The 26,773-nt window shown below is 36.8% G+C and overlaps 1 protein-coding gene across 1 annotated transcript in view; it reads right to left on the reverse strand.

Annotated features, from left to right (window-relative positions):
• Positions 1-882: 882 nt before the first annotated feature.
• Tbc1d8b (TBC1 domain family member 8B) overlaps positions 883-26,773 on the reverse strand; it is a 61,666-nt gene continuing 35,775 nt past the window's right edge. The window contains exons 10-21 of the mRNA XM_070039978.1: positions 25,795-26,009; positions 19,163-19,280; positions 16,957-17,242; positions 15,344-15,473; positions 14,384-14,482; positions 9,738-9,806; positions 9,336-9,576; positions 8,520-8,585; positions 6,851-6,931; positions 6,184-6,240; positions 4,174-4,265; positions 883-1,807 (exon numbers count right to left, since the gene is read on the reverse strand). Coding sequence (XP_069896079.1) covers positions 1,403-1,807; positions 4,174-4,265; positions 6,184-6,240; positions 6,851-6,931; positions 8,520-8,585; positions 9,336-9,576; positions 9,738-9,806; positions 14,384-14,482; positions 15,344-15,473; positions 16,957-17,242; positions 19,163-19,280; positions 25,795-26,009 — 1,859 coding nt within the window. The 3' untranslated portion in view covers positions 883-1,402. The remainder of the gene's footprint in view (positions 1,808-4,173; positions 4,266-6,183; positions 6,241-6,850; positions 6,932-8,519; positions 8,586-9,335; positions 9,577-9,737; positions 9,807-14,383; positions 14,483-15,343; positions 15,474-16,956; positions 17,243-19,162; positions 19,281-25,794; positions 26,010-26,773) is intronic.

The raw sequence follows: 26,773 nt of genomic DNA on the forward strand, positions 1-26,773 counted from the left end.
TAGTCCTCCTTAGGAAAATCTTTTTTGAAAATAAAGAAGTGCCAATGTATTATTTCTCCCTATTTTCTAAGTCAACTGCTTAAACAATTGATTTAGTCAGAAACAGAGCAGAAGAGTATAGTGTAGTTTACTTTTTTTCATTTTTAAAAATAAAGTGCTAACAAAGCCCATTATATCTCCAAATGGACTTTCATGTAATGATTGAAATGAAAGCAGCATAAGGTATATAGAAGTTATCCATCCATTTAATCAGTCAAAAACTTTTCAGCTAGTTGTTTTTAGCTATACATTATCTTGGCAAGTATCACATGTTAAGTACATGCAATTGCCAGACTAATATGAAAAACTTGGTCATTTTGCATATACCTTACTATCTATTGTAAATGAGAATTTGATAAAAATCCAAAGTCTAAAGCTAGGACCAAAGCAGTCACAAGTTACTTGAGACAAATGCAACAAACAGTAGTGCTCTGAAGGATTTCTAGTTGTCAGTCTAATGAGACTCCTGTACAGTTAGCTTAACCATTTTCAAAAAGCTTAAATCTGAATCCAATGTTGTTTTTCTTTTTCTTTCTTTTTTTGTTGGTCATGGGGCCTTAACTCTGGGCCTGAGCGTTGTTCCTCAGCTCGTCAGCTCAAGGCTAGCACTCTACCACTTGAGCCATAGCTCCACTTCTGGCCTAGGGCCTCATGCATGCAAAGCAAGCACTCTATCACTGAGCCACCTTCCCAGCCCCCTATGTTGTTTTTCTTTACAGTAGCCCAGAGTTTAGAATTATTGATTTGTTTTTACCAGTAACAGAGTTAGGAACAAGTATAAGCGAATATATTTTCAATCCTTCAGGTTCAGAGAATGCACAAGTTCCATTACTACACCAAATGTTAACTTTAATGTGTTACTAGTACTTTATTTAGCTAATGAAAAGGAAGGTCCCAAATGGTAACAAGCTTGTAGACAATTTTGGGTCTAGATCTAAGGGTCCTTTTTTCTAATGTATTTTAGTAGGATTGAAGTAATCTGACATATGACATGATATGACATGTCAGTACTATTTACTAATAAATACAGAGTCACCTTTTCAAAATCTTCAGTAATTTGTGTCAAAAATAGCACTAGTCAGTAATTTCCTTAATAAAATGGTATAGTGGTGCCCTCTGGTGGTCTCACTGAGCATACTCCTCTTATACTACATATTTTGTGGCATAGGAAAAAACCCTGTATTTGAGAATATAAAAAATTGAGATCATAAAGGAATGGATCATTGTGCTTCTGTAACTTTGTCTCATTTTGCCTTCAAATGTACTGGTTAATAAGATAACTCCCTGAGCCTTACTCCCAGGAATCAAGCTGACAGCTACAAGAATCCAGGGAAAACTATCTAAGATGGACAATTCCTTCCAACTAAGAGATGTGAACCTTGGTTCTAGATTTTAACTGAGAGATTTTTGCATTTTCTAACTTGGCTTTTAAATCTATGTGTTTCTCAAAAAACCTCACCAAGACTGGTTCATTCAACAGAGATGCAAGAATCTGTTCAAATGAAAATGACCACTGATGATCCTCCTTTCGAGAGGCAGCCTTTCTCTCCAGAAAACTCTCTGTATTCTCCACACTGGTTCCTTCAGCAGCACTGATTGCAGCAGAGATTTCTTGGACAGATGATGAAGGGCTATTTAGTTTCCTTCCAAGTTCTTCCATCCTGAGCAAAAGGCTGGTTACAACAGCAATGGCTTGATATAATGACTCTTCTTCAGTGTCCTCGTGAAATAAGTTGTAGAGGGTCTTTGAAAACTGAATAAACTGTGACTAGAAGACATACAATAGAAATAGAACATTTTCAACATAGCAAAACAGAGACCTTAGAAGAGGGTACTGGTCCTATAGAAATTTGTAGCATGTAATCTTCACCCCAGAAGTATAGATTAATTCCAGAGTAAAATTTGCTTCTAAGAAGATGCATAGGAAACATAGAAGAACATTCATTCCGGCCCTTGTGCTTGTTGCCTAATAGCAGCCCATTATATACAGACTGATTCCCAGTTACTATGCCTACCAGCATTACTTCAGTGTATTTTTATTAAGCTACCTTTTATATTTCTCTACATATAAATCATTTATTCCTTGACAATTTTTTTTTGGTTGGTCGTGGGCTTGAACTCTGGGCTTGGGTGCTGTCCCTGTGCTCTTCAGCTCAAGGCAAGTGCTCTACGGCTTGAGCCACAGCGCCACTTCCTTCCTTGACAAATTTTAACCAAAGGACTGAAGACAAATTCTATTGTATTTCTTCAAATAATTTGGTGTACTTTTTATTAAGCTACCTTTCATACTTCTCCATATAAATGACAAATTTAGGGAAGAACAACTCTTAGGAACCTACCTAACAGTAGAAGATTAACTCTAAGGAACCCATGTGAACATGTTCCTCCTTAAACTAGAGTATGGTCAAAGTGAAGAGGAACCGATTATTCTACTAATCGCCCTTAGATAATCCACAGATTGTCCCAGAAAATATTTGCCAATTTCAAAAATAATTCCAGGGGCTGGGAAGGTGGCTCAGTGGTAGAGCGCTTGCTTTGCATGCCTGAGGCCCTGGGTTCGATTCCTCAGCACCACATAAGCAAAAAGAAAAAAGCCAGAAGTGGCACTGTGGCTCAAGTGGTAGAGCGCGAGCTGAAGAGCTGAGGGACAGCGCCCAGGCCCTGAGTTCAGGCCCCACGACCGGACCCCCCCCCAAAAAAAACCAAAAAAAATTATTCTAATACAAGAATTGTATGTCAATCAGAAAAGTTTTATTTAGAAATAATGGTATATGTAAAGGATATCATTCATAAGATATATGATAACAAATGCTTGTGTTCTTCCTTAGTACTATAAGTTTATAGTAATTTTAGAATAAGTATCTTAATAATTAATTAATTTATTTATTTATTCATCTGTCAAATCACATAGTCCATTAAGAAATACTAAGCTATTTGATAGTTCTCATTTTGGCAAAGTTCTTGCGATTCTTATATCTGCATCAGCTAGATTTTACTTTTTAAAAAATGTAAGGGGTTGGGAAGGTGGCTCAGTGGTAAAGTGCTTGTCTTGCATGCATGAGGCCCTGGATTCGATTCCTCAACACCACATAAGCAGAAAAAGCCAGAAGTGGAGCTATGGCTCAAGTGGTAGAGTGCTAGCCTTGAGCTGAATAGCTGAGGGACAGCGCCCAGGCCCAGAGTTCAGGCCCCACAACATGCAAAAAGAAAAAAGAAAAAAAAATAGCCAGGCATGTGAGGCTCATGCCTGTAATCCTAGATATGCAGGAGAATTGTGGTTTGAAGCCAGCCCAGGGAAGATAAAGTATTGTTTTTGTTCTCGGTTGTGGGGCTTGAACTCGGAGCCTGGGCACTGTTCCTAAATATTTCAGCTCAAGGTGAGCACTCTACCCCTAGAGCCACAGCACCATTTCCGGTTTAAGTGGAGATAAGAGTGGTTAAATGGAGATAAGAGTCTCATGGATTTTCCTGCCTGGGCTGGCTTTGAGCCACAATCCTCAGATCTCAGCCTCCTAAGTAGCTAGGACTACATGCGTGAGCCACAAGTACCCATGGTAGCCTGGCTCAAGTGGTACAGTAAGAGCTGTGAGTGAAAAAGGCCAGTGAAAGCACAAAGACTGAGCTCAAGCCCTGTTACTGGCATCATGCATGCATACACATGTGCGTGCACACACACACACAAACATATTCTGACGATATTGTATAAGAATGATGAATTAAAAACTGTGTCAAAATAGTTATCAGTATAGTCTCTACAGGTTCACATACAAGATTATTAGGCACTAAGGTTCGGCGGCCTATTTTAGTAATTTCTTAGTCTTGTTTCTTAGCAGTCACTAAATGTATAGTGGATAGATGAACATTTCCATTAATCCTAGAAATATGCTATTTATACATTTTTCTACAGACTCAAATTGTTATAGCAGAGGGACTATCTGGAATATTATATGTATTGACGTGTTTAATGTAAAAAACCATTTAAAAAGTTGTTTCCTTCTTTATGGTCACCTGAAACGTACAAAGATAATACATAGACTATTTTTGTAATAGTATATTAGTGATTTTTGTGTTCTCCACATCCACATTCCTACAAAAAAGCAAGAACCTAGAATTTTCTCTTTGAAAGTACTATACCTGACTCATTCTTGGTAAATCTTTAATGTTTTCTTGTTTTTTGAGAAGCTCGTCTTGCCACTTACTTATATATGCTTGAATATCAACATTTCCTAAATGAGGAGAATAAAATTGCAATAAGCAGTCCATTTCAAAAAGAATAATTATGATTGAAAGACATTTCACTGAGATATAAGATTTCGTCTCTTTTAACCCAGGAAACAATCTGAATTTATCTTTTATTTCAACCTATTGGCTTTCAGAATACTTTCTCCATTTTCATTTAGACTAAAATTTTATTTGGGGAAAGTTTAAGAATAGGGAAAACATGGAAAGAGAGGAGGAAAAGCTGTATTTAAATTAACAATCCAAATATCATGTTATCATTCTCAAGTGAACTAAGTTTAAACTAGTTACTATAATTCTCTTTTTTGTGAGGGTACTGGGGCTTGAACTCGGGGCCTGGATGCTGTCCCTTAGTTTTTGTGCTCAAGGCTAGCATTCTACCACTTGAGCCATAGCTCCACTTCTGGGTTTTGGTAGTTAATTGGAGATGAGAGACTCATGGACTTTTCTGCTCAGGCTGGCTTTGAACTGAGGTCTTCAGATATCAGCTTCCTGAGTAGCTAGGATTATGGTGTGAGCCACTGGTGCCCATCTAATCCAGCTACCAGAATTCTTAGTATGAAGATAACCAAGTGGTGTATAGTGGCTCTTTATAAAAAATTCACTGGGCTGGGAGGGTGGCTCAGTTGTAGAGCACGTGCCTTGCATGCCTGAGGCCCTGGGTTCGATTCCTCAGCACCACATAAGCAAAAAGAAAAAAGCCGGAAGTGGCGCTGTGGCTCAAGTGGCAGAGTGCTAGCCTTGAACTGAAGAGCTGAGGGACAGTGCCCAGGGTCAGAGTTCAGGCCCCACAACCAGACCCCTCCCCCCAAAAAATATATATATAAAATTCACTATCCACTGAGGAGTAAACACAATTAAAGCACATTATTTGCATGTATGAAAATAGCACAATTTGTACAATTTTTTTTCAGTCATGGGGCTTGAACTCTGTTCCTGAGCTCTTCAGCTCAAGGCGAGCACACTACCACTTGAGCCATAGCACCACTTCTGGTTTTCTGGTGGTTAACTGGAGATAAGAATCTCATGGACTTTCCTACCGGGGCTAGCTTTGTTTTTGTACAATTAATTTATACTAATAAAATATAGTTTAGTCCAGATGACTGTAATGTGATTTTAAATAATCATTTGAGATCCCCTGATTGTCAGCCACTGGTGGCTCACGCCCATAATCTCAGATACTTAGGAGGTTGAGATCCAAGTTTCATGGTTCAAAGCCAACCCAGGTAGGATAAGTCTGAGTGACTCTTATCTCCAATTAACTCCCAGAAAACTGGAAATGGAGATGTGGATCAAAGTGGTATAGCACTAGCTTTGATTAAATGAGCTCTAAGCAAATGAGCTCAGGACAGTGCCCAGGCCTCAAGTTCAAGCCCCCTGACTGACCAAAAGAAAAGAAGAGAAAAAGAAAAAAAGGAAACTTTCCTTGAGGGGTCCTAGAAGCCAAATTCAGGCTACTCTGGGGGTACAGAGAACTATAGACTTGCTAGCTAAATTTGAATTCTGGGAATGAGGCCATCCTATTTCAAGGCCAAGAGTTCAAGCCCCAGGACTAGCAAAAAAATAAACATGTCTAAAATTATCAAAATATATATTTTTTAATTTCTGAGACTCAAGTAACATAAGAAAGAATAAAAATTTAAACTCAAAGGAACCAAGCAAGTTCTCAGGACAAATAGTTTTTAAAAGGAATCTTAATGTTTTCCACTTTATAAATATGCTTACTTGTAAAATCAATAAATTTTAACTGAGCATGATAGCAAATTCCTAGAATCTTTGTACTCAGAAGGCAGAGGCAGGTAGATCTTGAGTTTGAAGAAAGCCCCAGTGTTTATCATAGTGAGCCCATGTATCAAAAAACCCCAATAATTTAATAAACTAAATAGTTTTATTAGGTCATAGTACCTTTTATAGAGCTGGGTTTTCTTAATTCTGATTTCTTCTTATTTGCAGGCCTGGAAACTAAAGAGAAAAGAAGGCAATTGATTATCTGAAAGTATTTTACAAATATATTTTAAAAGTAAAAGACCATTTCACACAAAGATAAGAACATGCTATTTTTTTATTTAGCAGGCCAATTTTAGCTGACCTCACCTGCCATGAGACAACAAAGTATTAAAAACTCTTCACAGTAGAAAGGACATTAGAAAAATATTAATATTTTTTAAAATCCTAGAAAGAAGTATATCAAAGATTAAGTATTTATTTATGGGTGGTATTTTCTTCCTTTTATTTTTGTATTTTCTTCTTTGTGACTTGTTTCAAAGATGATGAGGAAGGAAAAAAAATCACATAGCCATACTGCAAGACCATACCCCATTGTGAAACCACTTCCCCTGGACCTCAGTACCTTTCTCTGAAAATGGTTTGATTAAAGAAGTTACTTGTAAGGTATCTAAAGCTGATGTTCACTTTAACATACAGTAACATTAATCAGAACTCATGCCCCTGTATAAATGAAGTATATAACACACATACATATCATTTACTTATGGTCATGACAGCCCAGCCTGAGTGGTAAAATCGCATCTCCAAACAACAAAACTATGTAAACTTTTAAAGAAATATTTACCATGGAGCTTGCTGAAATAAAGCAATTCTTCTGTTGTAAGATCATCTCCCTTTGAAGAATCCTTAGTTATTTCAGTATAAGCTGAAAACATGTAACCCAAACGGTTAGGTAAACGTGGGAGCAGGAATTTAAGCAAGGGATTGTGTAAAAAAAAAATCAAAAGTATTATACAGTAAATTCAGTAAGTATCTGATCACTTGGTGTTCTATTATTTCTTTTGCTTGCTTCTTAATAATATCCAGCAAGACATTACCAGTTGAAATAATGGGAAACTTGATAATGAATTGTGGGAGGAGGTAGGAAGGATGAGGGAAAACAATGGAAGGAGTGACTCTGATCAAGATGCACTGGACACATAAGTAGACATGTTAAATTTTAACCTCCTATATAATCACTTGAAGATTAAAAAATAAAACAACAATAATAACAACAAAAATGGTAATTTGGAAATCTCTGAACATAAGGCCCTGGCTATTTTTCTGCCTTAATTCCCACCTGAACATTACTGAGTAGTAATGTGTGCCCCACTTTTGATCACCCTGACTGTTGTGTAGATGGAAATATAAAGCTTTCCACTGTAAACCTAGCTTGACTGCAAACCTTTTTATAAACTAAAATGATTTGTCTTTTGATTTTGCCATTTGAGGGTGTGAATTGTTAAAGATTGCTTTTACTTTTTTGGTCTGTTAACTTATGTTTCCTGGCTAACCTGAGAAGACTTTAAAAGGGATTCCAATTGTGGCTTCAGACAAAATATGAAGCAATGTTTTGCATCTGTGAATTACACTATGTACTTTAAAAAATGTTCCTTCAGTTTCAAAAATAAGAGTGTTTTCTCTGAGTAGAGATGTCTAGAAAAGATGTGGTCTTCCAGTCAATAATAGTAAAAACTTGTATAAACTGGAACTTTGAGGAAATAGGGTAGAATAGAAAGAAAGTTGAACTTTGGCGTCATAGACAATCCTCAGTTTGAATCCCAATTATGTAATCTCTGTCAAATAATCTAATCTTTCCAACCTTCCAATTTCTTATTGTCAAAACTCTCAGGATATTATCACCTTCCAGGGATAGTCTAAGGCTTAAATGAAAGAATACATGTGAAGTGAAAGCCTCCACATAGCAAATGATCAATAAATGATAGCTTTTATTTCTTCCTTTCCAAGTATTTAATATCCCTGCTGTCTGGTCCCATTTTTCTGAAAAATTTGTAGTATTTTGTAAGTCTGGTAGTTTGTAGCTTGTTTAAAGTTAATCTCTAATTCTAGTAATGAGAACAACAAAAATTCAACATTATATCTATCAATATTCAAATGATAGAGATCAGATATGTGCCTGTAATCCCAGCACTCTGGAGACTTAAGGGTGGAAGATTGAAATTCAAGGCTAGTCTGAACCTTATCTCAAAAACAAAAGATGTAATTTTTCTACAGAAACTACTTATCATTAAACTAATTAAACCAAAAGTCATTTGTAGACCATCTGTTATAAAGAATCTCTTCCATAGATTTCATCATCTATATACATGAACAAAATGTGGTAATATGATTTCAGACCACAACAGTAGTCATATCACATTTCAAATTTGTTGAAAAGGCACAATATTTAAATTATGCTTATTACAATGAAATGAACTACTGCTTTAGATCATTAAAGACTGTCAAATTCTTACCTGGGGGAACATGTAGCTTAAAAAGCAGCTTAAGCTTCTCAGTAAAACTTCCATTGTACATTATATCTGTTCAATGAAATACAATTGGAAATGATCATTTATCCAATGAACAGCAAATCAATTCCAGCTAAAGAGACTAATTAAGATACAGACACTAGCAGGAAATAGGAATTAGAAATATTCTTTTATTTAAGCTAACAGTTAAAACAATCATTCAGGTAGCCAAAATATTTCAGACATATAAGTAAAATATTCTCTCAGTAGAAAATGCTTTCCTCTCCTATCTCCTTTTCCCCAACCTCAGATTTGTTTTGTCTTTTGGTAAGGCCTATGTGTCTTGAGTAAAGCAAGATCTGTTCTTCAAGGGACAATCTGTGAAAAGAAAGCATAGCTAGGGGAGTCTGAAGAAGCAAAGCAATATTATTTTCATGCACAGTATACTGAGTGCAGGAACATGTTTGCTGGGTGATTCTCTGACTCTGCTAAGCTATACCATTGTTTTCTTATTGAAGGGGATAATCTTTCTGTTGCATCCATGCAGTTGAGTTTGGAAAAAAAATATCAAGACATTATTTTCCTTCATGTTAACCATGAAAACATCCAAATCTAAGAGTGTGTCCTTCTCAGAAGGTTGGGGTAAAATGAGATCAATATACTTAGTTTTAGCAACAAACACATTAAAAAGGTCCAGTAATTCTGGAGACAGTATAACCCAGGGTGGTATCATCAGACTAGATGGCAATAATTAACAGAGTACTAAGTATTTCTAAGGTGAACTTATTTTTTGCTTAAAAAACTTAGTGGACATCTGCCTACCAATTGCAGAGGCGAATTCTTTGAAGTTTATAAGGCAATCAGAATTTTCATCCAACAATCTGAATGTCCATAGAGCTAGTGAGTCTCTGTTTGCGGAACATGCCCAGGGACTCAACAAGTGATACAACACCCTGAACTGCTGGCAGTCGATCTGATACTGTTCCAAATATGGCAGGCTGGGGTCGTGGTGTTTCAATTCTGAATAACCCACACACCAATAATAAGATAAAAACAGCTCTTTCTATTAAAAACAAATAAAAAGGCAAGTCATTAAAGCAGAAAAAGTGATTACAGAACATTTTCTTCTTAAAACATTTCTGCTAAAAAAGACAAAAATATCTACAGTGAGTTATGATCAAATGTTGCTAAGAGTTTTATTATTCACAAGAACAACAAGAATACCTTAAAGATAGCATAAAGTTCATCCAGTTCCTGAAGGCTCAGTTTAACATCTTGTGATACAACACGCATCTTTAAAAAGAAAAAAGCAATTTAAAATTTAACACTTTATTAATGCTTCAGATCTGCTTAAGAGTCTCCTTTTGTCAGGAGAAAACATTTTCCTTTCAATTTTCTAGAGAAGTAACAAAGTCAAATGCACCTACTTTACCCTTTGTATATGGACTACAGTTCAATTTTACTCTGATAAAGTATTTTGATAGTTATTTATTCAGATCCAGTAATTGCTGCCAAATGACAGCAACTAAATGTCTATAAATTTCAGCAGCAGTATTCTAAGTATCATTCCTTATATTCCTCTTGTCACATAAGCAATTTATCCAGTCATCAAGCAAGGTTGTCATCAAATACTTCAAAGGCATCAGGAGATGTGCATTTCTCTCTATGTCAAAAATATAATCCAAGAAATAAGCTTAGAAAATCTGTAATTTTATCCTGCCCCAAGAAGCAGCAACATTAATTGTACAAACACCATAGTATTTGAATAATTGAAAACCAATTGTAGGCTGGGCACCAGTGGCTCATACCTGTAACCCTAGCTATTCAGTAGGCTGAGATCTAAGGATCACAGTTTCAAGTCACCCTGGGCAGGAAAGTCCATGAGACTTTCCAATATCTACCAAAAAGTCAGAAGTGGAGCTGTTGGCTCAAGTGGAAGAACACCAGCCTTGTGCTCAAGCCCACTACTGGCATATACATGAAAAAGCAAAGGTAAAGATAATTGCTCTAATTAATAAAAGTGAATATTAACCCTTCCCCAGAAGATTCAATAAACAAAATGAGAAGTGGCTCATTGAAATAATGGATAAGACAAATGTGTGATCATACTAGCAAGTGTGATTAAAAGAAATGTGCACAAATGAGTCAGGTGCCAGTGGTTTACACCTGTAATCTTAGCTACTCCAGAGGCTGAGATCTGAGGATCATTGTTCAAAACAGCCCAGGTAATAAAGTCTGGGAAATTCTTAACTCCAAAAAAATACCACCCCCCCCCGAAAAAAAGCTGGAAGTCAAACTGTGGCTCAAGTGGTAGAGCACTATCATTGGGCAAAAAGAAGCTTAGGGGCAGCACCCAAGCCTTGAGTTGCAGCCCTAGGATTGACACTAAAAAAAAAAAAAAAATCACAAATGAAAATCATTGAGAAAAAATAAAAGTGTGGATATGAAACTCATCAAAATGCCTACAACAAAGAAGACAGTGTAAAGTATCTGTTGAATGAATTCCACAAGCTTTATACTAATCTAACTGAAAATCTAGATAAAACAGGTAAATTTCTTGGAAAAGATAAATGATCAAAATTAACTCATAGCAAGTAAATTTGGACAGAAATGAAAACATTTGAGGGATGAAGAAAATCCAAGAAGTTACATACACAGAAGTATATATATATGTGAATATAGCATAATGAAGTTCACCTGATGTTTCAAAAGGGAGGACAAAAGAATGGGAATACCGTGAAGGTGGTGAATTTTTTCAAAAGGTTCTGTGTACATGTAATGTATGGGGACACCACAATGAAACACCCCTACATGGCAAATATACATTAACTGAAAATTAAAATGTAAAAAAAGAACTAAAAGATAATCAAGGATCTCCTACTTAAATGCAGCCAACCTACACGATTCTGAGTAGTAAGAATTATAGGTATGAACCACTGGCCTGGCAAAAGGACATTCTTATACATTGTGAGTGGGATTGTAATTTGGTACAAATTTTAGAGGGTAATTTACCATGATCTGTGAAATTTTAGATAGACATACACTTTTGCCTAGTTTCTACTTTGAAACTTATAAAAATAGTTTAAAATATAGGTAGAAGTATGTTTATATTGTGTTGTCTTTATTTTTTTTTAGGTCTGAGACTGGGACTTGCTGGCTAACATTCTACCAAGTGAGCTAAGTCTCAAACCCACACCATGTTATATTTAAGAAAAATGGTGACGTTAAAAGTGTATGAAAAGGGGGCCGGGAAGGTGGCTCAGTGGTAGAGCGCTTGCCTTGCATGCCTGAGGCCCTGGGTTCGATTCCCAGCACCACATAAGCAAAAAGAAAAAAGCCGGAAGTGGCGCTGTGGCTCAAGTGGTAGAGCGCTAGCCTTGAGCTGAAGAGCTGAGGGACAGCGCCCAGGCCCAAGTTCAGGCCCCACGACCAGACCCCAAAAAAAAAAAGTGTATGAAAAGGAATAGTTAAGTCCATAGCCTATCTATAATAGCATGGTATAATGTTTAGTACATTAAGAAGATTGATTTACATCTGTATGAACTGACAAGTAAGAATCATGATATATATTTTTATGTGCTAGTCCTTGGGCTTGAACTCAGAGCCATGGTGCTGTCCTTTAGCTTTTTTGCTCAAGGCTAGCACTCTACCACTTTCTTCACATCCAGCTTTTTTGGTGTTTAATTGGAGATAAGAGTCTCACAGGGTTTTTCCTTCCCAGGCTGGTTTCCAATCATGATCTTCAGATTATAACCTCCTGAGTAGCTAGAATTACAGATGGCTCCATGATGTATTTTTGAATGACAAAAGCTGCAGAACAAAGTGAGTGGTATGATGTATAATTACATTTCAAAAGCTACGTCTCTTCCCTACCTACCTACACTTGCATGTGAACAAATATATAGGAAAAAGATTTAGAAGGTTATATACTAAATCATTTTGAGTTGGTTATTCCCAGGCGGGAGAACCTTGTAATGCTTGAATCATTTAAAACAAATGCACATAATCTTAAACACAAAACCTAAAAAAAAATGGGCTCTAGGTTAACTCTGCCACAGAAAACATCATGAATTATTTAAATGAAATCTAAACTTGAAGTCTTCAGAAATGTTTATCTTTCTAGATTGTATCTGTGCAGACCTGGGCTTTAAGCAGGCTGGTTTACAAAACAACAAACCATCAACAAAGATCAAGCCTTTTAGAACAATATAAACAGCAGAGTAAAAGTATTCCCCTTTGACTAGTAATCTATTCATTCAACTAACCAAAAGAAACCAAGATGGCTTTTTTCAGAGCCATCCAAATATTTAGAAAGTGAGCACTATGCCCTTTTGCTTTACTTATGTATCCAAGGAAAGTAATGCTTATTAGCACAACTATTGCAAGATCAATTGTATTTACTGAAGCAGCATGTTATAACTGTGTGACAGTTATACACCAACATCACAGCATTTCAGTACTGTGTTGCAGTAGTGTCAAAGGTCAAGTAACACCTTGACCTTTACTCCACCTTTACTGGTGGAGTAAACAAAGTAACTCAGCCTGAATAAAACAACATATTTCCTCTAAAATATTTACAATAAGGAAAACTTTGCTAAGAATCTAGTTCAAAAGTTTAGTCTCTTTCATTTTATTCACATGGAATAATAGTTGTTTTTTTTGTTTGTCTATTTTCGTGCCAAGGCTTGAACTGGGGGCCTTGAATGCTTGCTTAGCTTTCTTGCTCATGGCTGGCACTTTACCACTTGAGCCATGGGTCCAGCTCAGCTTTTTGCTGATCTCACACTTTTTCTGCTTAGGTTTGTTTCTGAGATCGTCAAATCTCAGCCTCCTGAGTACCTAGAATTACAGATGTCAACCATCAGTGCTTGGCTTGGAATGTTTATTTTTCTTCTAAAATATAATTTTACTGTTATTAAGATGTTGTACAAAGGAGTTACCATTCTGTAAATCAGGTAATGAGTACAATTCTTTTTTTTTTCTTTTTGTCAATCATGGGGTCTGAGCTCTGGGCCTGGGTGCTGTCCCTCAGCAATTCAGCTCAAGGCTAGCGCTCTACCACTTGAGCCACAGAGCCACTTCTGGCCTTTTCTGCTTATGTAGTGTTATGGAATCGAACCCAGACCCTCATGCATGAAAGGCAAGCACTCTACCACTGAGCCACCTTCCCAGCCCAAATGAGTACAATTCTTTTTTTTTATTATGAAAATACCGTACAGAGGGGTTACAATTACATGAGCCAGGTAATGAGTACATTTCTTATCAAGCATTGTTGCCTCCTCCTTTGTTTCCCCTTCCCATCCTTTTCTATCCCCCCCCCCCCCACCAAAGTTGTAAAGTTATGCTTTTGGGACAATTTCACCCTTTCTTTCACTTTGCCCTAGTCTCCCCCTCCTGACCTTGCCCACAAGTTACATAGTTCATTTTCCACATAGTGTATACTGAACACCATGGCTGCTTTTGTTGATTTTTCCTCCCTCCATTTCTGTGTCTCCCTTTGCCCCCCTCAAAAAAAAGCAAAAACAAATACCACTACCACCACCAAACCATTTCCATTTTGTGGCTTTTGTTTCAATAGTTAAAATACTACTTTATTGAAACATCTAAAATGATACTCATTATGCTTTTGGGTTCCTCATCTAAGAGTATTCTACTTAAGTCTCTGTTTGAATACCTAGAGTCTTGTATAAGTTATCATGTCCAGTTTATTTTAGATCTAGCTTCTACTTATGAGAGAAAACATGTGCTGTTTGCCTCTCTGAGTTTGGCTTGCCTCACTACATGATTTGCTTTGGGTCCATCTATAAGAAAGGAAGTTAAAGGAAAGGTATGTTGCATTAACTGTTTTCTCCCAATAGGTTCATACTCACCACGTTCTGCTTGGTCGTTTCTTCTAGAGTCTGTATCACATACAAGCGATTTCGACAGCGCATGCTATGTATATCTTCATAGCGAAGGTTACCATATTTCTGCAGGAAATTATTTGAATGAATACTCATTCATCACAAATATCTGCTGCTTCTACAACTGAATTTCTTCACTCAATTCTCAGGGCATTGGTTCTATTTCTGACTTGTTCAGTGATTTTGCATATTTTCACCACCCACGTTTCAACCAATATACATATTCACTAGAGAAAATACATTTACTATGTGTCTAGGCTAAGTACAAGAACATTCGTAAGATTTTTAAATCTCTAAGAAAAGAATAATTTTCTCACCTTTTTATAGAGTAATACATTTAAAAGTGGTCATGATTTGTGAAAGTAAGATTTACTTTCATTTAATGAAAAACAACTGGGTGCAAAGAAGGTTCTATCTAGCCCAGGACCAACTCACAAAATTGTTTTTATAAAACTCATTTTAAAGTTAAATTGGATTTGAAATTTTTTATTGTTCATATTTTTATTTGGATTCCAAATTTAGGAAAAGCATTAAAACAACTTTTTAAAAATGCAGAAAACTGACAAACTTCATTCTGTCTAATGAAAATCTTGAACAGGAATGGCAACAGAAACCAGAAACTAGTATATACCCTAGCCAAGGAGGCTTAGTAAGATATGAATTCAAATGTCACTAGATAGCCCTACGGTTTTCCTAATATAAAATGAAGTAACACACTTTAGAAAGTAAATAAAAGTGTTCACGGAACAAGAGAAGGCTGGATCCTAAGCTCAGAATAACCCATAGCATCTATTGTACAAATTCATCGCAATAAACATTAAATTGCATCTTGCATTATCACCTTAATCTTGATATACCACTAGAGTGATAATGACCTAAGATTTTTAATATGCTATGCAATTATATTTATGGTATGAAAAAACTTACCTCATTAGACTCTTTGATCAAATCTGTAATATCCACTGTAGTATCACTGTTTTTTCCCTCATTCACATTTGAACCCTGCTGAACACTTGAAGGCAATGGGCTATCCTTGTTAATGACACTGTCGAAGAACCTAGCCAAAGGTGATAGCAGTGTAGGAATTAGTACAACTAAAATAGCTAGAGTATAGATCATGAAAGCTAATTTATACCTAATAATCCAGAGGTTAAGTTCAATGCGGATGACAAGGAAAGTTCTTATGAAGAAGATGGTTGGGAATTAGGAGGCCATGGATAGGAAGGAGAATAGAATGAGGACAAAATCATGTTGGGCTGGGCCAGGAGAGCATGAAAAGAAGAAAATAGGTTCAACGTGTCCTCAGCCAATACTATCTAGTCCAACAAGTATGGAATATAAAGTATATATAGGCATGCAAAGGAAAAAAGAAAAGTGAGTAACACCGAGTTCTTTCATGTGTTTGGAATGCCAGAGGTACGTGTATAATATTCTCCAGTTGTCAATTCAAATATTCATTGATTTAACATTTACAAATGTGTGCATATACACATGAACACTAAAAAACCCCCACATATACTCCCATACAAAACAGCATGCAAACAAAAGCCACTAGGAAAATAGTTTAATCCCCACGACTGAAACTACTGGAAAACCATGATTGTTTCTCCCACTAGATATTTAACATTATCAACTAGCTCTTTCCTCCTCAAATTATTTCTACATAGAAACACTGTATAGCTTAAACTAGGACTCGGAAATAAAGAGTGGAGCATAGTGTTGGTTGTTCATGCTTGTAATCCTAACTACTTGGGAGGCTAAGCTAGGGAGATAATAGTTCAAAGCTAGTCTGGGCAAAAAAAGTTCACAAGATACCCTCTTGACTAATAGCTAGACATGGTGACCTCTGTCTACTATCCTGGCTTCATGGGGAGCATAAATAGAAATACTTTGGCACACTGGGGAAAAGCATATGTTTGGGAAAGAAGTGAGACCCTATCTCAAAAATAACCTATATAAGTTGGCCATTAGTGGCTCAAAGCTGTAATCCAAGCTACTCATGGAACAGAGATGGTCTGGAGGATCACAATTAAAGGCCAACCTGGGCAGAAAAACTTGAGATACTTCATTGCCAAAATAAATAACAGAAAGCAGAATGGAGGTGTGGCTTAAGTATTATTACTCTAGCAGAGCAAATATGAGGCATTAAGCTCAAGCCCCAGTTCTGCTAAAAACAAACAACATAATAAAGGGTTGGAGGCATGTATGGCTGAGAGGTAAACCACTTGTATAGCAAGTGTAAGGGCCTTGAGTTTAAACCCCAGTACTGAAAAATCAGAGCATACTGAATTAATAATATTAGCATAAATGCTTACATAGCCTAACTGCTCACTTCAAAGTGATTTACTTTTTGTTACATGCTTTTTGAAGACAAAAGACAGGATTATAGGTCTGGCTTTATCATTCAACTAGCTCTGTGACTACAGGCAATATTTTTGAAGTTTTTGCCTCTCAATTTCCTCATCAGTAAATATAAGGGGAATGAAGAACATAATGTCTTAGATCTCCTTCAGATTTAAAAGTTATAATTCTTACACTACCTGTTTAAAACTGTCACAGCCTCAGCATCATCTTTACACGTCAGAAGTTTGTCTAAGTTATAGTCAAGTATTGCCAATCCCAGTTGTAAAATGGCCTTTATTCCATCATAGAAGAAACAGTCGACGACATTCACTGCACTTTCAATAGGCAGCACACTAATGAAAAGTGTGAGGAACCAGGACAGAGAAACGGAGGAAAAAAATGTCATGTCGGTCATGTGCTCTGTTAGCTGAGGAAGGTGATCCCTGATAAGTTCTTCAAACACTGCCTGATCCACCAAGGCACCTGAAGAATACCAAGACAAGTTTAAAAACGAACTTCTTCTAAAGTATTTGTTCCCCATCTCTCTCGCTTCACATTAGCTTGCTGATATGTCTTTTCCCTTATATATTGAATCCCTTCTGAGCCTTTTCTGCACTTTATACATGTGTCACGAACCCCGAAACACTTGAGAAATACCATTTAAAGTCATTTGAAGCTGGGTGTCAGTGGCTCACACCTGTAATCCTAGATACTCGAGGCTAAGATCTGAGAATAATGGTTCAAAGCCACCTCAGGTAGGAAAGTCTGTGACACTATCTCCAGTAAACTACTCTGAAAAAGCTGGAAGTGGTGCTGTGGCTGAAGTGGTTCTACCTCCAAAGAAGTTCAGGGACAATGCCCAGACCCAGAATTCAAGCCTCAGGACCGGCAAAAAAAAAAAAAAAAGTAATTTGAAGATCTGAATCCTTCTTAGGCAGAGACAATGTACTATTATTAATGAACTGGCTTCATCTTTGTGATGCTGGAGATGTACATGTTCAGCCAGTGATCTACCACTAAGCTACATCCCCAGCTCTTAAAGGGTTTAGTGTTTGTGCATTTCTCAATTTACTGATTCTTCTATTTGGTAATTCAAGTGACAACAAGCTAGGCATTGTGCCACAGACCTGTAGTGTAATCCTAGCATTTAAGATGTGAAGGTAGAAAAATGTCAAGACCAGACTGGGCTACATAGCTAGACCTTGTCTCAAAAACATAAAAAATCAGATGTTTAGAAAAATGTCATGTGCGGAAGTGGTGCTGTGGCTAAAGTAGTAGAGCACTAGCCTTGAGCTGAAGAGCTGAGAGAGAGCGCCCAGGCCCAGAGTTCAACAAAAAAAGGAAAAATGTCATTTGGGTTTGAATGGGTAGCCCATATTTCATGTGTATGAAACTTAACTCCCAAATGTATGTACTCATTGTATTTAGAAGTAGAAATTTCAAGAGGTTACTGGATTATAATGGATCTGCTCCAAAGAATGGATTAATACACTCATGATTAATGCCCCGGTGCTAGCTGCTTACCCTTGTAATCATAAAGCCAGCTGAGGCTGGAAGGTCTGTAAGACTCCATTTTTTGTATGTGTGCTATTCCAGGGCTTGAACTCTGGGCACTGTCCCTGAGGGTTTTTAAATTTTTTTCTCAAGTCTGGTGCTTTACCACTTGAGCCACAGCTCTACTTCTGGCTTTCATGGTTAATTGGACATAGAATCTCACAGATTTTCCTACCTGGGCTGGCTTTAAAGCACCATCCTCAGATATCAACCTCCTGAGTAGCTGGATTAAAGGTGAGCTACTGGCACCTGGCTTGAGATTCTATTTTTAACCAGCAGAAAATCCAGACTGGAGATGTTGCACAAGTGGTAGAATATGAGCTGTGAACAAGAAAGCTGACCAAGAGTACAAGGCTCAGAATTCAAGCCCCAGAATTGGCACAACAAAGACAATAGATTATAGGTCATCAAGGGAGTGACATATTAAAAGTAAGCTCTCCGTGGCATACTTCTTTTGTCTGCCTTTGTCATATCCTCTACAATGCTATTATGATATAGCAAGAAGACCTTGGCTAGATGCCAAGGACTTCTCAGGCTCTGGAACTATGAGTAAAATAAGACTTTAATTTTTGTGCCAGTACTGAGTCTTGAACTCTGGGCCTTGTGATCTTGCTTGGCTTTTTTGTTTGTAACCAGTACTCTATCACTTGGGCCATACCTTCACTTCTAGCTTTTTGATGGTTAATTAGAAATAAAGAGCCTCAAAGAATTCTCTGCCAGGGCTGGCTCTAAACTACGATTCTCAGATCTCAGCCTCTTGGTTAGTTATGATTATAGGCATGAGCCTATAATCTCTTAAAGCAACAGATAACAAAGACTGTAGAAATATACGTGTGTAGTTTGTTTTACCAATGATTCGACGATTAAAGTAATCAGGCAACATTCGTTCACATACAGCAACCAAAAGCCAAAAAGCTTCTTCTTCTTTTGCGTACAGAAGCAACACTGAAGTCAAAATGTTCATTGCCTAAATTTCATAGAAAAGATACAAAAAAGTAAATATTGCTCACTAACTACTTCATTCCCTTTTCAAGCATAGGAGTTTTCAACAGTAAGAGAACAAGTGATAGCAATGATTATGGAACCATAAGAACAATAAACTCAGAGCAAAATGACATGAAATCAGGCTATTCTTTTCTAATCAGTTATTCTGTACAGTTATATTCAAGAAAACGAAGCAGTATAATATCATGGATATGCAATATACCATCTAAAACCTAATATGGCTAATTTTAGTTGGTAAAAACATACTAATTATCACAAAGCTAAAAACACACATAAATTTGAAGGCAATACTAAAACTGGATGAAACTGTCTCTATTTGTAACTCCCTACTGAAGACTATCCCTTAGATGTCAATCATCTTTCATTATATCTAAAACTAAGAATATTTCTCCTATCAGGTAGGATTCACTTTTTATAGTTATCCTAATTTTGTGCATGATAGAAACTCTGCATCTGTTACATCTTTTTTTAAAAAATCATATCCCAGAGTTCTCCTTATAAAATGTTTTTAGATCTGTTCTTTCTTCCTATTTCCATTGCCACTATACTTTCTGCTTCTATCTGGCAGTTCCCTGGAAGAATGAACTCACAAGGATATCTTTTATTTGATCTGACACAGAGCTCATTTAGGACAAAAAGCTATTCCCCAACAAGTGTTTGTTGAAAATAATCAGAGGCAGCTGCTGACATGTGTGGGTGGGCTGATATAGAGGGAACAGTTGGGCCAAACAACAGGCTAACAAATGGCTAAATGAAAATCTAAGACATTAAGTAAATTCTGACATATTCCTGGGAACTTAAGAGGCCATATACATGCATATAGCCATGTGTGTATTCATAGCTATAGGAAAGAACAGAAAAGTACTTAGCTCTCACCTCTGCCTCATCTTGAGGCTCTGAGAGTAGAAAGTGATAAAAAAAATGAAAAAAGTAGAGTTATCAACAGTTAGGCTCACTGAAAATAGGTTTTAAAAAGATAAAAGAATACTATATTGAAAATGAACTATACAACTTGTGGATGGGCATGGGAAGGAAAAGCTGGGAAAGAGGGAGAGAAGGGGGTGACATTGTCCAAAAAGAAATGTACTCTTTACCTGACAATGTAACTGTAAATCCTCTGTACATCACCTTTAACAATAAAAATTTTTTAAAAGATAAATCATTGAATATAGTTGGGTAAGCTTACCACAAAGATTTTGAAAAAAACAGAGTACTGAAAGTATTTCAATATGTAAAAAGAAAATATACTATTATCCTAATAAAAATAGAAAGAAGTTTATGGGATTATGATTATGCTATCAAATTAATAACCCTACAAACTACTGATACTAGCTCCAGAAGAAACAAATCAGAATTTATCTACAATAAGGAGATTGTATTAGTAATGAAAACACTTCCCACAAGGAAAACTTTCTGAATAGATGGCTTTACTGTTTTCTGCAAAACATTTAAAGAATTAGCACCAGTCTTTCATAAACTCTTCAGATAATAAGAGTAGGAAATGCTATCCAACTCATTCTAAGATATCTTGATAACAGAATTAGACACCACAAGACAACCACATATTAATATATGTTATGAATGTAACTGTAAAAACTTCAACAAAACATCAGAAACTCAAATCTAGTAGCATATGAATAAAGATTATATATGCACAAAGACCAGGTGAGACTTGCCCTGGGAATGCAAGGTGGTTCAATATATGAAAATCAATCAATGACAAATGCTATTTTAATAAAACGGAAAAAAAAAATCACATGATCATCTTAATGAACACAGAAGCAATTTCATAAAATCTAGTATTTTTCCATGATACAAAACTCTGTAAACTAGGAATGTAAAAAAAAAAACAACAACAAACTTCCTCAAGCTGATAATCTTTAAAAAAAAACTTCACAGCTAACATTATGTCCTATTGATTGCTTTCTTCAAAGACAAATACCAAGACAGGGATATGCATTCTCAATAATTCTGTTGAGCTAAGACTTTAGCTATTTGGGAGGCTAGAGTGAGAGGTTCATTTGAATCCATGACTTCAAGATCAGTCTGAGAAATATATTAAGACTTGGTCTAAAAAACAAACAAAAATCCCCAACAACAACATCACCACTTCAATTTAACAATGTATTGAAGATTCTAGCCAGATTAATTAGGTGCGGAAAAAATATGTCCAAATTAGGATGGAAGTATCACTACTCAAATTTGGTATGTAGAAATTCCTAAGGAATTCACATAATATCTTCTTCATCAGAACTAATAAATCAGCTTTATTAAGTTAAAGGGACATAAGATCAAAATATAAAAAAATGAATAGTAAGAGCCGGGCGCTGGTGGCTCATGGCTGTAATCCTAGCTACTCAGGAGGCTGAGATCTGAGGATCACGGTTCAAAGCCAGCCCAGACAGGAAAAAAATCTGTGAGACTCTCATCTCCAATAAACCACTAGAAAACCGGAAGTGGAGCACTCACCTTGAGCTGAAGAACACAGGGAAAGCTCCCAGGCCCAGAGTTCAAGCCCCATGACCAAAAAAAAAAAAAAAAAATAGTATTTCCACATACTGGCAGCAAATAATCAAAAAATTAAAATGAGAAAACCCATTTGCTGTAGTATCCCAAGAAAGAAAATTAAAGAACTATGAGATTTGGAACACTGAAAACTACCAATTTTTTTTAACTTTTTTTTTTTTTTTTGCCCGTCATGGGGCCTGAACTCTGGGCCTGGGCACTGTCCCTCAGCTCTTCAGCTCAAGGCTAGTACTCTACCACTTGAGCCACAGCGCCACTTCCAGCTTTTTCTGTCTATGTGGTGCTGAGGAATTGAACCCAGGGTCTCATGCATGCGAGGCAAGCACTCTACCACTAAGCCACCTTCCCAGCCCTATCAAGTATCTTTGAAGAAAGAAATTTTAAAGAGCTGAATTAATAGAAAGACACAGTATATTCACAAGACTTAAATCTATAATACTCTCCAAACTGACCAACAGATTTAATACAACTACCAAAATCTAAGCTGGCTATTTTTAAAAAAAGAAATTGGCAAGCTGATCCTAAAATTCATAGAGAACAAGGGATCTAAAAGCCAAAACACTTACAAAAAAGAAAATGTACTTAAAAGGATCTACACTTTCCAACTTTAGAACTTGGTTACTTCATCTGTGTGGTAATCAAGACAGTATGGCTCTGTTCAATAGAACAGAATGGAAATTATAGAAATAAATACTATGGCTGACTGATTTCAGCAAGGGTACTAAAGGTCCACTTTGTTCTCATTGAGGTGGCTGTAATCCAAAAGAGATGAAAGTCCATAAGACTCATCTCCAATAAACTACTAAAAAATGTCAGAAGTGGACCTATGGCTCAAGTAGTAAAGCCCTAACTAGCTCTGAGCAAAAAGCTTAGGGATAGCATCCAGGTCCTAAATTCAAGCCATAGGACTAGAGAGACAGAATCAAAGACAGACAGAGGAGAGACAGAAAGAGAGATGTAAAAAAATGTAAACTTTATACTGCTAGTAGGAACATGAAGTAGGGAAAGTTGAGCAGTATATACACCCAAAATGAAAAACAAGGCGCATACAAACGCCTATACACAAATATTCATAAATACATTATTCTTTGCAATCAAAACAGACAAAACTAATCAAAAGTCTATCAACTGTTCAATAGAAAACAAAATGTGGTATATCTATATAATGAAATATTATTCAGTTGTAAAAATGAACAAAGTATGGATACATATTCCATAGCATGGATGCAATCATTTTTTTTTTGCCAGTCCTGGGGCTTGAACTCAGGGCCTGTGCTCTCTCCCTGAAGAAACACTCTACCCTTTGAGCCACAGAACCACTTCCAGTCTTTTCTGTTTCTATGGTACTGAGGAATTGAACCCAGAGCTTCATGCATTGTAGGCAAGTACTGTACCACTAAGCCACGTTCCCAACACATGGAGAAATCTTCTTGAAAACAATATGCCAAGAGAAAGAAGGCAGGTACAAAAGACTACATATTCTATCATTCCATTTAGTAAGATGTCAATAAATAGCCACAGTTAAAAAGACCAGTGACTGGGTAGGGGAGAGGGCGAAATGAGAAGTAGAATAATAATGACTGTATGTCTTCTTTTTTTGAGGGTGAAGAAAATGTTCTGGAAGTAGAAAGTAGTGATGGTTACAAAACTTTATGATTATACCAAAAACCAGTAACAGGGTCAGGCATGATGTTGCATGCCTGTAAACTCAGCACTGCTGTAATGTCAGCACTGGAGAGCCAGAGGCCTGAGGATTCCAAGTTCAATTTCGTCCTGGGCTATTTAGTCCCAGGTTAGTCTGGGCTACATTGTGAAATCCTGTCTCAATGAGGCATGAAATGGTAAAGTTTGTGATATTTGATGTATCTCTACATAGGTAGGGGGGAGATAGAGGAGGGAGAGATTAGGGAGAGAATAGGGAGGAGAGGGCAGAGGAGAGGGAGAAAAGGGGAGAGAAGGAGAGAAGGGGTGAAAAGAGAGGGAGAAAAGAGAAAGAGAGGAGGAGAATGGGAGAGAAGGGGAGAAGGAAAGAGAGGAGAGGGAGAGAGAGGAGGAGAAACGAGGGAGAGAGAAAGGCCAAGTCAGTTAGCCAGCCATCCAGCCATAATATATCTAGTATGATTCAATGAATTTTTGATTAAGAACAGTAAAACTGCTTGCCATATTAAATTCTCACGCTTTAAAGGTTCTCTATGATCTTGTGGCACTAAAAGTAATATTTACTTCTTGATCAGAACATAAGTTTGATGTTCAAGACACTTATTCCACCTGAATGGTATTGTCACTTTAACCTAGAATAACTTTCTTCCTGCTCTCCATGTCTCTAAATTTGCTCTCATCTTCTAGAAGCCAAAGCCATGTACTGCCTATTTTAAAACTATGTCTAAGGTATTGCATATAGATAGATTGCATATAGATAGATAGCTGAGAGTGCAAGTTGTTTGAGAAATTATGTATTATATATCTTTGTTACCTTTCAGAGATCCTAAAATATGCTAAAATACTTGATGTTTAGATGCTTTATTCATTTAAACAGTTTGACAGAAAAAATTCTGTTAGGTTTTCAATGGTTACAGCTACTATCCATTATTGATATGTAATTACTACAGGTGCGTAACCTAGTAGAAATCCATGTAGACTGGTAAGTGCTTGCAATCCAGCCTTTCCTTCCAGAGTAGCCCACTGTATTTCAGATTTCCTTGTGGATAGTTGTGCTCATGTGATGGATGGAGTCCTTGCCACAATGCAGGTGAAGTGATATGTAACCTATTCCAGGTATGGCCTGGAAAATGTACCACAATTGTTTTTCCATTCTCTTTTTCCCTTCTGAGCACAGTAATGTTAAAGTAAAAGAGTAGCTTGGAAAATGTGTTTAGAAGATGACAGTCAACTTTTAGCCTAATGCTTCAGTCTGAAAAATCTGGAAGAACACTGTCTACCAACACAATGGCTAACTTTGGTCTATTCCTTTAAGAAATAATCTTCTAGTAAACTGTGCACTGGTGGCTTATGCCTGTAATCCTAGCTACTCAGGAGGCTGAGATCAGAAGACTGTTGTTCAAAGCCTGCCTTTGAACAGTCACCAGAAAACTGGAAGTAGCACTGTGGCTCGAAGTGGTAGAGCACTAGCCTTGAGACAACAATCAGGTCTTGAGTTCAAGCCCCACAACCACACACAAGAAAAAGAACTAATCTTCTCTTGTGTATCAGTTACATGTTTGTGTCTGTATCACCCATTTAGTACTCCTAAAGGATTTGTCCCCAATGGTTCCTCTACTGCCTACAGAAAAAAATTCCAATTCCTGACCTATAATAATATACCTCATTTTCTTCCAAACACTTAGCTCCATTCACCCAACACCCTAAACAGATCATGGTCCTCTTCACATTCCTCCTTTAAGTCTATCTGTGTTGGAGTGCACTACTTCTTTCACCTAGGATGTTCAATCTTTCTACTATCTATGCATTCAAAATTTAAATTTCACAATCTGCAAGTGTTATCTGTACATGAAGCCTTTTGTGTGATTCTTTTAGATATAAATAATTTATTATTAGAGATAGTTCTTCACAGTATGTTACATTAATCATCCTAACATTTTCTTTCACCTGTTTTTTGGTTCCACAATGGAACTGGTTTATATATTAATACCTACTAATCTATATATCTTAATAGCAAGATCTTTCTCATCTATCTTTGTATAACTGTAAATATGTGTGGCACATTATCTTTCACAGGACTGGAATTTAAATAAATATTTGTTAAATGAAAAAGAGAAAAAGAAATTAATAAAACATTCATTCTAAGTATTCCCACCATCATCCTACTCATATTATTAATACTATCAATCTCAGCTCAACTTCTTTCCTTAGAATCTTACTCCCCAAATTAGTAGGCTTGGATTTGTAGTGATGCTATCATGCACAGAGCTGGGCTAACAGCAAAGTCATACCTGGCAGTATCCTATTTGGGGATTCCTATATGCATAAGCAGTGAGTACCCGCCTCAGAGCAGATATACCAGTATCACTCTGAAATGCTGGGTGTTCAGGCAGGGAGCGACGCAAATCACGCTCAATTTCCTCAGTAGCCAAGTTGGAGGTTCCGAGAGACTGTTCAACTACTTCAGAATAATAGCCAGGATTCGCAGCCATGTCATTACAAGCACCTGCAAAGATGATTGCATTCACATACAAAAGAAGAATAAAGCTAAGATTTTGTATGTACATTAAGAATTCAATTATATTACCTTGAAATTTAATGATTCTGAGCACAAAGAAGAAAATGAAGGAAAATAAAAAAGCATTACACTAGAATCTAAAGGGCCAAGTTCAAATTATCAATCAGAAAAATATTTTTAGCTTGGCTGGTGGCTCACACCTGTAATCCTTGCTACTTGGGAGGCTGGGATCACAATCACTGTGGTTCCAGGCCAGCTTGGGGGAAGATTGAGAAACCTCATTTCAATCAATAAAAAGACCATAGAAGTGATGTGTACCTGTTATACTTACAATGAAGAAGCATAAATACAAAGATCACTGTCCAGGCTGGTCTGGGTAAAAAGGAGGACCTCATCTAGACTTGCTAGACCTGTCTAGCAGATCTAAGACCCTGAGTCCACACCACAGTACTGACAAAAACACACAACAAAAATACTTTCATGAGTATTTTTTTCCTTTAGTTTTTAGTAGTACTGGAGCTTGAACTCATGACCTTGAGCCTGTTAGGCAGGCAATCTATCACTGGAACCATGCCCCAGCCCTTTTTGCTTTATTTTTCTCATAGGGCCAGCCTCCAACTAGGAACCATCTATTACACCTCTTGCATAGCTGGAATCACAGGCAAGCCACCATCACCAGTTTACTGGTTGAATGGATGAGGGAAGAGGGTTCACTTTTTGCCTGGTCTGGCTTCAATCTTTGATCACATATG

Source organism: Dipodomys merriami, unplaced genomic scaffold (assembly GCF_024711535.1).
Source record: "Dipodomys merriami isolate MVZ:Mamm:240054 unplaced genomic scaffold, mDipMer1.0.p SCAF_3, whole genome shotgun sequence".
NCBI lineage: Eukaryota > Metazoa > Chordata > Mammalia > Rodentia > Heteromyidae > Dipodomys > Dipodomys merriami.